Here is a 17,957-nt window from a genome sequence, read left to right as displayed (position 1 = left end):
AGGAGGGTCTCTGGCATATCTACATGTCTTTACCCCTATTCATAAGTCTAACAGAAATGTTAAAGGGCAGGTATATCTAGGAAGAATTACCCAAATATCTTTTAAATAACGTGATCCTGGGGGAAAGGAAGGGGAGTGGAGTAAATGGGCTGGAGGCCGGGGGTAAATGTCTATCTTTTTTAAACAATAATGATGAAAGATGACATACCTATTTTGAAGGAAGAAAAATGGGAGAAAAGATGAAGGGACAAAAAGAAACCTATAATTTAAATATACTGTAATTGGTAGCCCAGGTTTGTCTCCTGAGAAGTCTAATAACCTCAGTTCCCTCTGAACAATGTGTAAATTCGTTACAAGGTAACTGTAAGTCAGAGAGATTGATTTGGATTCCTGGAAAAATTATAGAATTATTATTAAAGGTATAGTTAATGAATATGTAGAAAATACAGAAAAGGAAACTTTTCTATATGCCATCACTAAAAGAACAAGCTATACCAGATTTACCTGTTTAGCATGGTTATTAGATGAAAAGAACACCGAAGACACCATTTGCCTAGCTTTTAGCAAGGGTAGAGAGGGTTCCATTTTGAGCCATGGGTTACAATCAATAAATGGTTGTTGTATTGAATTACATTGAACTTGCATATCCACTTTTCATGTATCATATGTTTCATAACTCTCTCGAATTTATTAAAATTAGGAGGAATGAAACTAGTTGAAATCAGGGATGATGAAGGGCTGTATTTGGAAGAAAAAATATAGGTCTATGACAGGGGTTCAGTCAAAGGGTTACACTCGAGGACCTGGAGGGTCCTCCCCAAAGCCTTGGGTTCCCCACTCCTGGTTACAATATTAAAAGAAAGTTGCATTTATGTATCAATGGGGACCTACTTTTAATTATTTTCGTATGTTAAATTCTATATCAGATAGTAAACTCCACGAAGAAAAAGCCAATGACCTTATCTTATTTTATAACTCTCCCCCCCCCCCAACTACTTAGACACTTAACAAATGTTTGTTGTATATCTTGCCCCTGGGCAAGTCATTTAAACTCCCTACAACTAAAATGAAAGTGTTGGACTAAAAGGCCTCTGGGGTCTCTTCCCACTTAGACCTCAAATCTCAAGATTGTATACTGGAACTTCCTTTGAAAGTAAATCCCAATTAGTCTTTCTTGAATTGAAGGGAATCAGTTAAAGGGGAGTGTGGCCTAAATTCCCCAGCATACAAGACGTAATATTAGAGGGGTGGCTAGGTGGTGCAGTGCACCAGCCCTAGAGTCAGGAGGACCTGAGTTCAAATATGGCCTTAGACACTTAACACTTACTAGCCATGTGACCTTGGGCAAGTCACTTAACTCCAATTGCCCTGCCTTCCCCCTCCAAAAAGAAAAAAAAGATGTAATATTAGAGATTTATTCCTATAATGGAGTCACCCCATTTCTGACAAAAGCATTTAAAAATGAATAATTTGGAAGAATAACTAGTAGTAGTAATCAGAAAGGTAACTTACATATAGATTTTTTTTTTAAAGTTTCACACATACAGTATTTGATCCTCACAACAACCTTGAGTAGCTGCTACATGTATTACACCTTAAAATCTTTCGTTTTCTTGAAAGTTCAGCTCAAGTAGCACCTTGTACAGAAAGCCTTTACTAATTTTCCCAGCTGCTAATTTCTTCCCTCCTGACAATTACCTTATATTCAGAAGTGTGCTGGTGCCAGTTCTAATTGGCTTTGGAGAAGTTTGCTAAATTTGCAGAATGAGCATCACATCTCAGTAACTGGCAGCTGATATAAATCAGGGTTCCATTTAGTGTTTTGTTGGTTGTCTAGACTTAAAAAAAGCATTCATAATGTGGATCCAATATAAAGGCATTTATGTGCACTACCGTTATTAAACATTTATCAGGATGCCCCTCTATTTTTTTTTTTTTTGGAGGGGGGTAAGACAAGGCAATTGAAGTTAAGTGACTTGCCCAAGGTCACACAGCCGGTGTCACATGTCTAAGGGCGCATTTGAACTCAGGTTTTCTTGACTCCACGGCTGGTGTTCTATTCACTTCGAAGCCCAGCTGCCCCACCTCTGTCACTCTTTATGCACTGCTTGAGCTCAGCAGGAAGCTGAGCTGTAGAAAGCTGAGGGCATGAAGTCATCACCAGACTCACCTTAGACTAATAATAGTAACCCGCACTTATATGGGTGGGGGGGCCCATTATCTCGTTTGAGCCTCACTCAAACACTCAGTCTTATGTTTATTTTGCATAAGACTTTATGTAAATACATTTCATCTGGCCCAACAAAGTAAGCTCCTGGAAGGCGGAAGTGCTTTCATTTTTATCTTTGTATTCACACATTTTAGCTTGGCACACAGTAGGTACTTAATGCTTGCTGGTATGAATTGACAGAATTTCCTTACGTGAGGATGGCATCACAGATCAATAGAAGATTTAAAAAAAATAAAAGAGGGGATTAAGTGTCCACAAGGTGCCACGCACTGCTATGCGTTGAGCATACAAATACAATGTTAAAAGCCCCTTCTTTCTAGGAGCTTACAGAAATAACACGTGCTGCTTTATCGGGGGGGGGGGGGGAGGAGGGAAGAAATCACTGGAAAGGTTTCATGATGTAGTATCCTAGTGCACAAAGTTTCTCTAGGGCTGAGCTGTTTTATTAAAAAGCGCTTGTTGCTTTGGCTTTTCCCCCTCCCCATGTGTTTCCAGAGAGAGAAAAGCATAAATGTAGAATGTTAGAGCTGGAAGCTGCCCCGAGCCCTTATTTCCGAGAGGTATCTGAGAAGGCTTGTCCCAAGTGCCACGGTCGGGCCTAGCTAAAGACTGGCGGCAAGAACACAAGTCCCAGACTTATTTCTGGACCACGTAGCCTATGCATTCGAACAGAGGCCCTGGCATGGGACAAGGCATGAGATTCACAGGTTCCCCAATGACGTCTGGCCTTTTGGCCTGACCTATGTTGCTTCACCCCTCCCCCTCCTTTTCTTGGGCCCCCAGCTGGGAGGGATGGCAGGACAACGTGCTGGGATGAGCAAGGACGCCTGGACTTCCTAGAGCCGGCTTGATCCATCCGGCGGAACCGTTGTGGCCTGCGGAACTTTAATGGGTAGCGTCCGTGTTGCCGGAGGACACTGAAGAGCAGGCAACGGACGCGTCGCGAGCGGGGTACTGCACTGGTGGTGAGGCGGGCAAGATGGCGGCGGCCGTCTCGGCGTCTGGGGCCCAGCTGGTGGACTGGTGCATTCGTCAGCTGCGGGACACCTTCCGGCTGGATGTCAACGAAGATGTCGTGCAGTGAGAGCGGGTCCTGAGCGCAGGAGGGGAGGAGACCCCGGGCGTTGGGCGGAGAGGGAAGAAGGGAACGTGTCTCGGAGGGGGAGAGAGTGGGAAATGGGGAGACACGGGGTGACTGGAGCGGGGCAGGGCCCTCGGTATCTCGAGTGACACTCGGGCCCTTTCACTTCCCCTCCCCCCTCCGCCCCCAGCTCATAATCTGGGCGGGTCGGGCGCAGGCTCCCGCATCCCCCGGCTCCTTGGCCATTACTGACAGCTCGTCCTGATACAGAGTGTCCGGCATACTTGTATCTCCAGTCCCTTAAGACCCAGGAGGGCGGGGACAGAGCAAGTGGCCCTTCCGGAAGTCCCTTATTTCTTCACTTAAGAGTTTCCCCTTATTTGTGAGGGTGCGTGTGTTGTTGGGGAAGGAGTAAAGAGAAATAGACTTCACGTTTGAAACCTGATTAAGTGATTTGAAAGATTGTGGAAACGATTTAAAGTTGATGGAAGGAGACGACTTTAAGGTTGTAGCTGCTCCCTGTCTTCCCAGCGGAGAAATCAAGAACAGACTAGAAGTGCAAGAAAAGAAAGTTAGCAAAGATAGCAAGAAAGACTAATAGATAAGAGATTGGTTTTTAAGTACTGGAGGAGATACTAGGAAACGGGCAGACAACTGTCTTGAGGGGTATGTAAAATAGTAGCTCGAATGTGTGTGTCATTTTACAGTTACAAAGTGTTTTATGTCCATTATGGGATCTTCACAACAATCCTCTGAGTGCAAATATTATTATCACCATTTTATAGCTGAGGTTAACTGAGGTGAAATGATTTGCTCAAGGTCTCACACACTGCTAGAAAGTGGCAGATCAGAGTTCCAAGAGTCCAGTCTACCTTCCACTCTTTCACTGCCATCCCATTGTGGTATCAAGGGAGTGGTGTCTTACTTTATAAAGTGGCAGATCAGACTTCTGAGAATCCGCTATACTGCTTACTGTTTCACTGCCATCCCATTTCGGTGTTCTATGTTATTAAGATCACTGTGTAATCTTCTTTCAAAATAATTTTCCTTCTGCTTCCTTCAATTCTGCTAACTTCAATTTTAATTTTTAAAGAGTATATGTACATATCTGCTGAGTGAATAAAATAGGGGTATAGTGAAGTACTCCATACTTGAAGTTAGAGGATCTGCCACTCATTAGCTTTGTGACCTTGAACAAGTTATTTAATTTCTGTGAACCTCAATTTTTTTATTTGTAAAATGGAGATAATAATGTTAGCAGTACTTCATATACATGTTAAAATTATACAAGATTCCTTGATAGACATGACAACAGAGATTCTTTTGTTAATTTTTCTGTTTATTAATATTGAATAAGGCATAAAACAAGGAATTTTAGGCTCAACAAAAGTGTTTGCTGATGTAGTAGAGGAAATATAGCACAGGACCCCAGTGAAAGAGGTGGGAGTATCTTCCAGGTGTCTTCATTTGGAGATGATATGATATCAGTTGAATTAGACATCATTATGTTGCAAAACTTCCTAAATTTGATTATTTAAAAGAATTTGGCCTAAAAAAATCACTGAGGAAAACATGAGTAGGTGAAGAATGCCTAATTTCCAGACTCTGATGTGCAATTGGATACATGATCCATTGAAATAGTTTATAAGGATATATGTCATGGACAGATATTGCAAATAGACAGTGAACTAGCTGGGCCCAGAATGGGATGGGAGGAAGAAAGTAAGCTGGAATGCTTTCAGGAAATTCCACAGTGCTTTCAGTGGACTCAAGCTTCTCCTTAAACAAAAATCCATATTTTTGACATCATTTTACTTTTATTGATGCTATATGATTCACAGACTACTTAACCTCAATCTGCAAAAGATAAAAATTGCAGGTCATGCATCTGACAATAAAGAGATGTATGCCAAGCATTACCACTGATAAATTTTGTGCAAAAAGCAACTTGAGAGCTCTTAACAAACAACTTTGTTTTTAAAAAGAAGGCTGGATAAATCACGAACTGAGAACAAGATGAATGGTCTGTGTATTCTACTAGTGTTCACACAATGTTGAGATACTTAAAAGAAACATATTGGTAGACCTCTGGAGAGTTTACTGGAGAATACATATAAGAGTAACACAGGATAAAGTAAGTTTTATTTTAAAATCTGGTATTGGGGGAGTATACAGATTTATGAGATCAGAGATTCATTGATATTAACTACTTTACAGGATTGTTGTGAGGACCAAATGAGATCATGTACTTGAAAGCACTTTGTAAATTATACAGAATTCTATAAATGTTAGCTACATGTAAATGATAATAATGAAATCCTTCTTGTGCCTAATAAAATGTTACCCTTGATTGAGAATTTAAAAGAGTATGGAGTGAGCAACTCATCCAATACAGCATATGCTTATGTCTTTCACGTGAAATATGAAAACTATAAATTCAGGGATGGTATAATTTTTTTTGGTCTCAAGGAAAAGACCTGACCCCAGATCTCTAATTATAGGAAATTTTCTTTAATATAACAAAGCATAGCTCTACCAGCCTTTTTTTCTTAACTGATTCCAGAGAGAAAGAAAATTGGTATACATATAGATTAAAATAAAGATTAATCTGATATTTAATATATTGCAAACCAAAACCTTGTTTCATCAACTGTTCTTTTTGATTTCTGAGGTATGTTATGTCAATTGAGGATGCTGAAGAGATACGAGAATATGTTACTGATCTTCTCCAGGGAAATGAAGGCAAAAAAGGGCAGTTCATAGAAGATCTTATAACCAAGTGGCAAAAGAATTATCAAGATTCAGTTTCTGATCCTCTGCAGATATACAGAAAAAGAGATGGTAAGCTATACTTTTTTAAGAGAAACTGTTATCTAGCCATACCTTCCCCAATTTACTCTTGTGAAGTTGATACTTTTTAAACTCAGTTACAAGATTTCACATTTTTTTTCTATTAAAATTTATCTTATTTCTATTCAGGTCATCAATTCTATATCTTTTTGGATTTCTATTTTGTAAACTACAGATTTAAGATATTGTAACTTGATATTTATTAAGTATGCTGTCTCTGCCGTCATCTGAAGCAGGGAAACTGAGATTAAACTATATAATTAAGAAGCAGGTTTCCCAAGCGTGGACCAAATGTTCTCTTCACCTCTGTGTTTCCATCAGTCAAGCCTTTAAAAGATCCATTTCATTGTCCAAAGAATAGCATCAAAATTGTATGTTTTGGTCTAATTCCACCCTTGATGTTTAGACAAACCTATTTTCTTTGAAAAATGACACATTTAAATTATGTAAAAAAACAACCCTTAATCCCTTTTTGAAGAACATTTTTTAAATGGCTACCCTTACATTACATATGAAATACACTTATATGAGATGAAACTGACATGTTCATCTGTGTGCTTATGTGGATGGAGATCAAATGATTAATCCTTTGAGATAATGAATAGCATGTAGAAGCAAACATATATGTGAATGATACGCTGTTATTATATAGTATATATTATATTCTTAACTAAACTTCTTAATTATAAACTTGTAACTAGAAATAATCCTTTTAGCATTTTATAAATTGGTATTGCTTAACAAGTATACATCTTTTTGGGGGGGAGGGGACAGAGAAGACAATTAGAGTTAAGTGACTTGCCCAGGGTTATACAGCTAGTAAGTGTCTGAGGTCAAATTTGAACTCAAGTTCTCCTAACTCCAGAGCCAGTGCTCTATCCACTGTACCACCTACCTGTCCCAACAAATACACATCTTGAAAAGATTATTTAAGTTTAGTTCTGGCTTGAGGGTCATGAAACAAGTGAAAAAGAAAGTGTATTTATTTGTTTTTGTTCCTTACCCAAATAGATGAGTTATTATTTTCTCTTATAGGATCATAGGATAATAGATTTAGAGCAGGAAGGGACCTTTGAGGCCATCTATTTCAACCCCCTCTTGCCCAAAGTCATGTGAATAGCAAGGGGAAGTGCGGGAATTTGAATGTAGGTCCCAAGTCTTCAATTCTAGTGTTCCCAAATTCAGTGCTCTTTCTACTATTCCCTATTGCCTCCCTTCTTCACTGTCCATAAAAAGTTGCTGAATAATTTTTGCTTTTGTCTGTATGGTACTTTAGAGATTTCAGATGGCCAGAGACTTGGGGACCAGTTGAAGAAGGGTAGGCGCAAGGGGAGAAACAAGCAGGAGGTTCCTGCATTTGTTGAACCTGAATCAACTATAGAGGAAGTCAAAACACCACTTGATTTAGCCAAGGTGAGTGTACATTGAAGGAAGTCCATACTGAGCTCTGCAGTATAGAGAAGTAGAGGCAATGCCTAGTAGAATATGAGATAGAAAAAAGAAGCTCTGTTCTAAAGTGTTACTTTTTCAATGAAAAATATCCATAAACATTAATGGGAGGAGTGTAGGAAGACAGAAAATTACCAATCATTATAGAACCTTCCATATATGGAAAAGCTACTTGACTGTACCGATTAAAGGTAATTGCTAGATTATTAGCTCTCTAATCGTCTAGACTATCGAGCACCCAGCATAGGGCTTGACACATTGTAAGCACTTAATAAATGCTTGTTTATCAAAATGGGGATCACATAGAGACACAAAATCAGAGGTTTGAGACCAGATCATTATATAGATGAGAGACTTCTAAGGAAAGGAAATTAAAATGCTTTCAAGAAATAGTATTAATATTTATGAGAGCATGTTCAATAAATATTTAGTTATTAATTACCCTTCTGAGGTTGCTAGCTGTATGACCTTGAGAAAATCATTTAACTTTTTTGGGCCCTAGGTTTTTTATTTATAAAGTAAGAGGGATTAGTCTAGATGATCTTTAAGGTCTCTTTCTGTTCTAAAATGATGATTTATTATTATTTCTCCCTAAATTAGCACTGAACACTAGACTCAACTATGATATTAAGGTATGGGTATTTAATTAGAAACGAGCCATGGAAACTAAGGTCCATATATACCAACCTATCCATATTTTTCACTTTACCCTAAGCTTTTGATTGACTTTCCTATTTTGCCCTAACCTGCTGAGTGATATCACTCATTTACCATTTACTAATAAATTCATTTACCAGTACACACTGAAGGGGCATCTCTTCATCTCTTGTGAACATCTAGAAAAAGTAGTAGTAATCATTATGTTTCACCATGGCTATTGATACTTGGTCATTTCAAACTAACCTCATTCCCTTTTTTGACAGGGTTACCAGCCTGTCAGGAGAATATTATAGATATAGTTTACCTAGATTTCAATAAAGCTCTTGAGAAACCTCTTAAAAAGATAGGAAAATGTGGGTTAGATGGTCAGATAAATGAATTCAATGTTTGTTAAATGACACAAGAAATAATAGCTTGATGTCACCTTGGCACGAGGTTTTCAGTTGAGAATTGTAGGCATCTGTCCTTGCCATGTGCTGTTAAACATTTTTGTCATTTATTTGGATAAAAGCAGAGATGGCATACTTAATAAATATCAAGTTATAATATCTTAAATTTGTATTTTACACAATAGGAATCTGAAAAGATATAGAATTGATGGCCTGAATAGAAATAAGATAAAATTTAATAGGAAAAAATGTGAAGTCTTAAAACTGAATTTTAAAAATATCAACTTCACAAGAGCAAAGTGGGGAAGGTATGGCTAGGTAACAGTTTATCTAAAAATCATGGATTGATAATTCAGTATGAATCAGCAGTGTGATATGATAATCAAAAAAACTAATGTAGTCTGAACTTGTTCTGAGGCATGTTGTACACATGCACGGACAGAGCTTCACTACTTTGCCCCATTCACACCATAATTGGAGTAGTGTTCATTTCTGGCTGTCACATTTTTGGAAGAACATTGACTAGCTAGATGGTACCCAGAGGAGGATGACTGACTCATATGGTGAGATAATGGGTTACTCCTATGCCTTAAGGTTAAAAGAATAAGGCTTATTTATCTTGGAGAAGAGAAGACAATGGGTCACATGATACCTGTCTTCATTATTTAAAGGGTTGTCCTGCAGAAAAGGGTTAGATTTGTACTGCTTAGTCCCAGGGGACAGAACTAGGAGCAATTCATAAAAGTTTCAGACAGGCAAATTTCTACTTGATATGAGGAAAAACTTCCTAATAGAGTTCTCCAAAAGCAGTCTTTGGACTGCTTGGGGAACAAAAGGAACAAAACTCTCCCTAGTGAAGGCTAGATGACCACTTCTTGGGAGGTAATAGTGAAGATTCTTAATCAGGGATGTGTTGAACCATATGGATTGTGAATATAGGTTTTGTGTAGTGTTTTTAGGAATGTACCACATTTCTGTCTTTGGCTGTATTTTTGTAATTAGTAGACAGATTTGTCTAAAAGCGATGTAAGAAAAAAATGGACAGTGATTTGCCTTGGGGATACCACATGGCTTTGGAAACATGTAAGAAATCATTCCTCCTAGACAGAATTTAAAATTCCTTAAAGCTTTTATATATTCAAATCCTACTTCCAAAATGTATTATAGGAAAGAACTATAGGAAATATATAACAGTAAAACAGTGTGTATTTATATTAACTATGATTGTATAAAAGTGAAAACATACACAGTATATGTACAAAGAGAACAATAAGGGACATAGAAAGACTTGGGTTAAAGTAGTTCTTCTGACACCCCTGTGAGATCTTGGGCCAGTCACTTTAATCTTTCTGGGCCTCTGTTTCCTCATCTGCCAAATGAGAGGGTTGGACAACAAAATAGCCTGTTGGGGTTCCTTCCAGTTCCAAATCTATGATCCCATGATAAGTTGTTAAGGATATTTGTACCTCAAAATTAATTTTAAAAATATAAATAGTATTAAATAGATTTTGTTGTTTAAAGTTCATAATAAATTACTTAATAAAAATATGCCTTTGTCATCTTTCTGAAAACATGAAAGTATTCTAATGAGAGATGGATATATTTGTTAGTTTTAGAATTCCAGTGACATAGTGCCTCACACATTAAAAAAGAAAAAGAAAACCTGGGTTAAATATATGAAGAGAAATTAGACCAAGAATAATTAAAGAAATAATTAAAATTTGTTTGGAGGTAGTAGTGAGAATTCTTGGTCAGGGACAGGTTGGGATATAAATCGTTTGATAGCTTTTAGAAATGGTTATGAGAACAATATTATTTACCTGGGAATTTATGCCTGCTCAGTTCTCTATCAGATCTGTGATACATAAAGGAATATGAAATAGAGAGAAGCTGTAAAAACAGACCTTGCTTCATTTTTATTCATTGATTCAGTAAATAATTGAATACTTCCTCTGTTCAGAAGGTCACGGGAAATTGTCCTTGCCTACTCAAAGTAGCATTTACTTTTGTGGAAACCGAAGTATAAGTTCCTCACAGTCAGAGATTTTTTTTTTTGCTGTTGTGTCCCCAGTAGTAGCACAATGGCCAGTACATAGTAGTTACTTAATAAATACTTCTTGAATTGTTTGGCTTTTTATGAATGCAAAAACACAGATTTCTCTGTAGATAAGAAAACACAACTTAGGTGTTTGGAGGGAATTTGCAGATCCCTGAGAAGTAAAGATCTTATTAATGTACACTGTTGTCCTTTGAAAAACATCACTTCTTGTATTGTGAAAATGGATAAACATCAAATTGTTTTAAAACAGTATTTTCAGTCTTACCTCCTTAAGAATATAATCGTCTTCTGGAGGATATCTTTATAACTAATTTTTTAATAGGGAGAAAAAAACCCTAAACTTGCCTTTCTATTTTGGAAAGTGGGACGTGTCATATCTCATTATAGTCACCAAAGAGTTTTCTTTGATATGATAACATTCCCAAATGTTAGAAGTAATTTAGGTTTTATGCTAAGGGCTCTTAAAGGTAAAGATTTTGATTTCAAAACTAATGGCTTAAAAGGGAAGGAAATGAAAAGGATAACATCATAATTATAGGTGAGATCTCCATGGAGCTCTATGCAACAGATTTGAAGAGATGTTTCAGAGTTCATCATTCACTTTGATTTGTATGCTTGTCTCTCATGTTCATGAATATCACCTGCTTTTAAAGGAATTCATTTTCAGTGATCACCTGTTTAGCTCGTTAAAGAGAATCTAGTTCTCCTGTGCATGAAAAGGTAATGTTTAGAACTTTGACTCTCAGGTTACCATCTATCAATAAGCCTAGGGAGAACTGGCAGTGAAAGGCACTTTTTAACTAATTTCTGTAAGAATTAACCCTTTCCCAAACCCTTGGTTTTAGAGAGCTTTCTTATCTACTTAATAATTATTTCCTTCTCGAATTTGGTGGAAAGTGATTTTCAGTGTCTGAGAAATGAATGGGAGGTGGGGTTCAGAGTAGTTCATTGGGCAGAGGTTTCTTTTTTTTTCCTGACTTCTATTGTGGCCTTTGGTTAGGTGTTAAGCTGTTTTTTACTGTTTGAAAATTAGGCACAGGAGAGCACCAACTCCTCAAAGAAGAAGACAAAATATGTTAACTTGTATACAACAGAGGGACAGGACAAGCTTGCTGTTCTCCTTCCAGGACGACACCCTTGTGATTGTCTGGCCCAGAAGCACAAGCTCATCAACAACTGTCTGATCTGTGGGCGGATTGTCTGTGAACAAGAGGGTTCTGGACCCTGTTTGTTCTGTGGATCTCTGGTAAATATTTCCTTCCAACTTTGGTTTTATTGAGCTATATATATTGTTATGGCTAATTTGACCTAGAGAGTCAGTCAGTGTATCTGTCTGTCTGTCTCTCTTTCCTATGTGTGGTTCTTTGCTCTTTTATCCAATCAGTTCTAAAATGTCTTAGAATATAGCAAGGACTCGATTGGCCCAGTTCCCCTAGTTTTTTATCTTAATGCTGATGCTGATCATTTGTAAGCTTTTCAAGAAGCAGATTATTCAAAGATCAAAGTCTGCATTACCTTCTTTTTCTTGGAGTTGGAGAACTTTGCAGCATTAGAAGTTGGAGTATTGTTTGTCACAGTTCTCAGATATTAACTATTCTTCTTCCTAAGGCAGCAATCACACTGGTGTCATGATGATGTGTAGTCTTAAGAGTACTATAGCCACTGCCTCCCTGGGAAGTTGACTAGTAGAGCTTTGAAATGTTTGTCAGCTGTTTCTGGGAGAATGACCTCAGGAACATGCTTTCTCATGAAGACTCTAACAAGGAACTGAAGGGCAGTACCTATTGATCTGCTATCCCTGTTGGTGGGTGGCAGCTCTGGCATATGGCATCATTGAAGAGGACATGCATTAAGATAGCTTTGTTTTCTTTTCCTCCTGTTTTCCCCTATTTCTTGGAGAATGAACCTATATTCAGTCATTCATTGGAAAAGTTTAGTATCTACTAATAAAAATCTTTATGAAATGTTACTAAGTCTTTTCCCATGTGGACTTCTCTCTCTAGAGAAATACCCTGTGGCTCCTGGCAGGAGCTCTGTGTGCAGGGGAGGCAGCTGCTGAGAAGTGCATTGTTTACTGATAGATCGCACGGATCTCCTAGTTCAGGAAGTAGGATAATGTAAAGCAGATTTGCCCGATTCCTTGCAGCTTTTTACAAGCTCAACATAGAATTCTGTTTTTTAATTAAGCCTTTCTCAGCCTTTCTTATTACAGTTATAGTGCATTTGTAATAAACACAACTTGTCATTTGGCTTGATCAATCTAAATTTTTAAAAGTAGGATGCTTGAAGGCAAAGTATCTAGTATGATTTTTTTTTTATTGGTGGGAGCAAAGAGAACTGGACTTAGAGTTAGGAGACATCTCAGTTTCAATCTTGCCTCTGCTAGTTAACTTCCTGTGTGACCATGGTCAAGCTATTAAACTCTGAATTTCAGTTTCCTTTTTTATAAAGTGAGGATGATACCCTGTAGTACTTACATCATATGGCTGTTGAAAGGATCAAATGAGATAACATATAAAGTACTTTGCAAATTTTAGAGTACTATATAAATTTTTACTAAAACAGCTTTTATTACTGCCTCTGTTATTTGATTATGTTCTTTGTCTCTTCTGCAAGACCTCAGTACTTTCTCCCAGTTCATTTGTAGGGTTGATTTAAAAGCCAGTTTTTAAAATTAGAAGCTTCAAAATTAGATGTATGAGTTGTCACTAACTACATAAGGTAATGTCATTTTTAAAAGAAAAGCACAACAAAAGTTATATAACCAAATCAGTGGTAGGTTTCCTTAAAATTAACTACCTTGGTAGAACCTATTACAACATTACTATATTTGCTCAGAGCATTTCTTGGAATTAATCTTTTGGTATTGTATTCAGAGCCTGTAGCAAATTGTTTTTAATATCTTCAGTGGTCAGAAAGCTTAATATTTTCAGGGTGAATTTGTTTTGTTTTTAAAATTAAAAGTCACTTGGCCTTTGGTCTGTTGAGTAAGTTTGATGATTAAGTGGGTTATGCTGTTTTAGAGTCATTTTTTAGAGGTATTTGAGGTAATTGGGGATGAGCTCAACTAAGTTCCTACTTTTACTCTGCCATCTTGGCTCTGCTGGTAATGCTGTTTTGATCTCAAAGGGTGTGTAGCTGTATGACCACGAGATTTATTTTCTTTTGTGGTTCATACACTGGCTTTGAAAACAGTTCTAAAAAAGGAGTTTAGAAATTGCTTTGAGCAATGAAAACATCATTGACATAAGCATGTAGCCTTCCAGTATTACTACTTCAAAGGGGCAGAAGTCATTTGAATGTTAAAATTGTGGAATGTACATTTTTAACTATCATCTTCTCTGTAGTTTAAGGTTAGTGGTTTGATGTATCAAGAAAATAGCAAAAGTTAATTAAATTATATATCTCTGTTACCATGTTCTTATGCTGTAGGTGTGTACTCAAGAAGAACAAGACATTCTGCAGCGTGATTCAAACAAGAGCCAGAAGCTTCTGAAGAAGCTCATGGCAGGTTTGCAGTCATCTTATGATAGCTCTGGTGAAGGATGAATCTTATATCATTGTCCATTTGGTGCATCCAGGTGTGCAGGATGATACTGAGCTGCTTTTGTGATTCACAAGTTCTTCACTTATTCATTCAAAATACTTTATTGAACAGTTACCCTGTATAGGCCAGCACCATGAGCACACTGTCTTCACTACTCTTCTAGGCTCTTTGCTTTCACCCAAAGCACAATGGCATTCTCAAAGATTAAAATTCCTTTTAGAGGAGAGAACTGGTCAGACTTTATGCAGGCATGGGATATAAAGGGAAGGGAAAGATGCTGGTTTTCATTTTACCAAATGCCTTTTCTTCGTCCCCTCCACATACCTTTTTTGGATCTTAGTCTTATTGGGATATGTGATCTTCTTTGAGGAAGTACATATTTGTGGCATTGTCTTCCGATACTGATATGGTATCCCCTTTTTCTATTATTCATTGTTCTTTTAAAAAAACAAAAGTGAAATATTTAACAAAATTTTCACATAATTATATGATATTCAACTGCATTTTCATTTTGTTAAATTGTTTAGTATCTTCTTGATCTTCATGCCTTTAAGAGAAGGGTACATAAAGCTTGATTTAATTTCTGGCCTTTTGGAGTGAATGGAGTGAATTCTGTGGGGATTTAGAGGTGATTAGGATCTTTTGGTATCCTGCTCTGGGGTGAACTGGGATGATTGTTATTAAGTTTGTGTTGATGGTTGATACCACTGCTTTCCTTGTTGCCTTACAGGAACAGAGAATTCTGGTAAGGTTGATGTATTCATCAAGGATCTGCTTCCTCATCAAGAATCTCGGATTAAGACTGGTCTGGAGAAGGCTGTAAAACATAAAGACAAGTTACTAGAGTTTGACAGAACTAGGTATGGTTTTGGTAGAATAGCTGATATTAGTGAATAAACAGAAGCAAAACAATGTTGGCTACCTTTGAGCACATATATCTCATGGACTATGATCACTTAGCAAACAACTGACTGGCTATAGGTTACCAAACAGTTTTCATTAGAGTGGAGATGGGCAGATTGCATACTTAGATGGTTGATGTTTTGTTTCTGATTCATATTGATGTAATGTAGACCTTCAACCAGATGAAGGAGACTCTTCTGCCTTTTTACCTTTTTTATTATTCACAAATATCAGAGTTCCTGAAAGAAAGCAGATTGTACTGATAATTTTGAGTTGATTACATTTTATCCTAGTGAAGCAAACATAATTCCCCAAGTTGTTTTACTTCTAACCTAACACAGAATGACCAAATTCTGTGAGACCTTGAAATATTGAAACAAAAAGCAGTGCCCTGAGAAGTCATGAATCCTTGGTGGGATCTTAGTCTTTGATTCAATATTAAAAAGACCAAATTGTACAAAAATTGGCTTCTTGACTCCTACGCTGTTATTTGGCCCACTGACAGTTCTCATTTCTCCTTGGAGACAGATTTTTGAATTTTCTAGTTTTGCTGTTGATTCCTGTTTTTCTCATTCCCTTTACTTTTGGCAAAATGCTTATTTTAAACTAAGTTAATAGTAGAGAGTGCTTCAGAGTATACCCTTCCCCTTTCAGGTAACCAGTCCACATAGAACCTATCTGTTAAAGTCACTTGAACCACTCCCTGATCAAATCTTTCCTGGGTCTCTTCTTGGTCCTATCTAGTCTAGTAGTGTTTTGCTAGCAGCGTCTTCTTTGCAATGCACCATTTACCATTTGAAAACTTTAGCTCACATTCAAAACTGTCTGTCAAAAATACCAGAGAAATAATCAGAAAAACATCTTTACTATAAATAGAGTGAATACTATTCCCTCTGGCTTTAAAATCCATTATGGGAGTAATGTTTAATGTTTTTTGTTTAATCTTTTATGAAGGACTATTATCATGCTTATGCTTCATACTTACTATCATCTTTTATTAGCATTGCAACTGTGGTTGTCAGATTTAGTTATACTCATTGACAGTATAATTCAGTGCTGTATGAGGTATGTATTTCCTCAGAAGCAGGGACAAAGAAAACTTTCTTGCTACTGATATTGCTGTTCCATTGTCCTGTGTAAAGGGGCTTAGGTGGCTCCAGGTATGGAATAGAGTAATATAGTTTCAGTATGACTTTACTGGAAAGGCACTTGGCTGGCTTTAGTCTTTATTTTTAAGGGGAGATTCAGAAATTGTGAATGAGTCAAAATCAAAGGAACAAAGTGGCACAGAATTTCTAGGATTATTATATGTTTTCTACTGACAGCTTCTGAAAATTCATTTCCAGATTTTAGGTCTGGGAAGGACAGTGGAAAATATAACATGGACATCCCTCTATAACATACAGATACTCAGTTTGGGAAGTACTGACTTAAAATTTAAATTTTTTTAGGCTTTAAATTTTTCAGGCTTCCAATTTTGTAGTGATGGTATTTCTGCTAAATCTACATATATCACTAAGTCGTAGTTCTATTCTAGCTAATTCTGTGACACCAGCCAAATCACTTTACCTCTTTAGGTCTCATCTTCTTCATCTGTAAAATGTAGGGGTTAGAGAAAATATTCCAGAAGATTCTTTCTAGCTCAAAAAATTTCTGACACTATCACCTTAAAAGAATAGCCTGGCTTTTGTTTCTGTTTTAGAATTTAGGTAACCATACTTCAAGTTTTCATACTGGGATGCCATAGTATATCACGTGTGATGGTAATAAATGAGTTACTTTGAACAGTTCCCAGAAAATCATATCGTTTTTTGATAACAGATGTTCATGGTGCCATGTACTCTCTCTTGCCTTAGTGTTCGAAGGACTCAAGTCATTGATGATGAATCAGACTACTTTGCCTCAAATTCCAACCAATGGCTGTCCAAGGTGGAGCGGGAAGCACTGCAGAAGAAGGAGCAGGAGCTCCGAGAGCTTCGCCATGCCTCCCGCCTCTCTAAGAAGATTACCATTGACTTTGCAGGAAGGCAGATTCTAGAAGAGCAAAATTCCCTAACAGAATACCACAATAAGTGAGTGGGCAGCTCGGGGAAAGGCTTGAGAGCGATGAGCAACCTGACCAGCCATATTTTATTGTGACTGAGAGGTTTTTGATAATCAGGGTATGTTTTAAAGCATGCCAGCAGGATGCAAAGAAGAGTGTGCTTTCTTTTCATAGCCTGCTTGGAAAGACAGAGTTACTCGAAGACAAAGCAGTAACCGTCGTTGCGCAAGCTCTGCTCGCTTGCATGCTTCATTGTTTGATAATCACATCTCCTTAATGACATTTTTATGTATGTAGAAGATTTATATATGCATGTATAGAGGGCTATGTGTATATGTAGATATAGATGTCTAACAGTACAAAGTATAGATATCATGTTAGTGATATAGGTAGGGAAGGACAAATAGCTGTAGGCTGAGAATGTCTGGAGAGGCTTTATGGAGAAGGTGAGATTTGAAATCAGTGAGTTTTGGATTCAGATCTCTGAAGTAGTGAAATAACTTTCCCAGAAGGTGGTATTGAATGAAAAGGCATGTTGGGTTCTTCGGACAAATAACTGAGTTTGCTTAGAGTGGCATGTTTTTTGGAATCCAGATATTCTTCTCATTTGACCATTGACAATAATTATCCTTCCACCCATTCAAACAGATATTTGTGGAATGCCCTTTTTTAATTTTTTTAAACTATCCCTAGATTTGTAACTGTAGTTGATTAGGGACTGTGGAGATATGGGTTGAAAAGTGGA

General features: G+C 37.3%; 1 protein-coding gene across 4 annotated transcripts in view; it reads left to right on the top strand.

The window, feature by feature from the left end:
- TRIP4 (thyroid hormone receptor interactor 4) overlaps positions 1-17,957 on the top strand; it is a 374,079-nt gene that overhangs the window by 326,779 nt on the left and 29,343 nt on the right. The window contains exons 2-8 of one of the 4 annotated variants that reach the window (XM_069098326.1): positions 3,189-3,310; positions 5,983-6,152; positions 7,438-7,574; positions 11,752-11,964; positions 14,151-14,229; positions 14,996-15,125; positions 17,025-17,240. In XM_069098326.1, the coding sequence (XP_068954427.1) occupies positions 3,210-3,310; positions 5,983-6,152; positions 7,438-7,574; positions 11,752-11,964; positions 14,151-14,229; positions 14,996-15,125; positions 17,025-17,240 (1,046 nt within the window). In that variant the 5' untranslated portion in view covers positions 3,189-3,209. Of the gene's footprint in view, positions 1-3,183; positions 3,311-3,434; positions 3,978-5,982; positions 6,153-7,437; positions 7,575-11,751; positions 11,965-14,150; positions 14,300-14,995; positions 15,126-17,024; positions 17,241-17,957 lie in introns of those variants that run through there. The other 3 variants (XM_069098327.1, XM_069098328.1, XM_069098329.1) reach the window with 3 other exon arrangements.

Source organism: Petaurus breviceps, unplaced genomic scaffold (genome assembly GCF_028583685.1).
Source record: "Petaurus breviceps papuanus isolate PSGF00001 unplaced genomic scaffold, PetGlider_PUasm1.0 37, whole genome shotgun sequence".
Taxonomy (NCBI): Eukaryota; Metazoa; Chordata; class Mammalia; order Diprotodontia; family Petauridae; genus Petaurus; species Petaurus breviceps.
The sequence above is the reverse complement of the archived record's forward strand: the minus strand, read 5'-3'. Positions and strand labels throughout refer to the sequence as shown.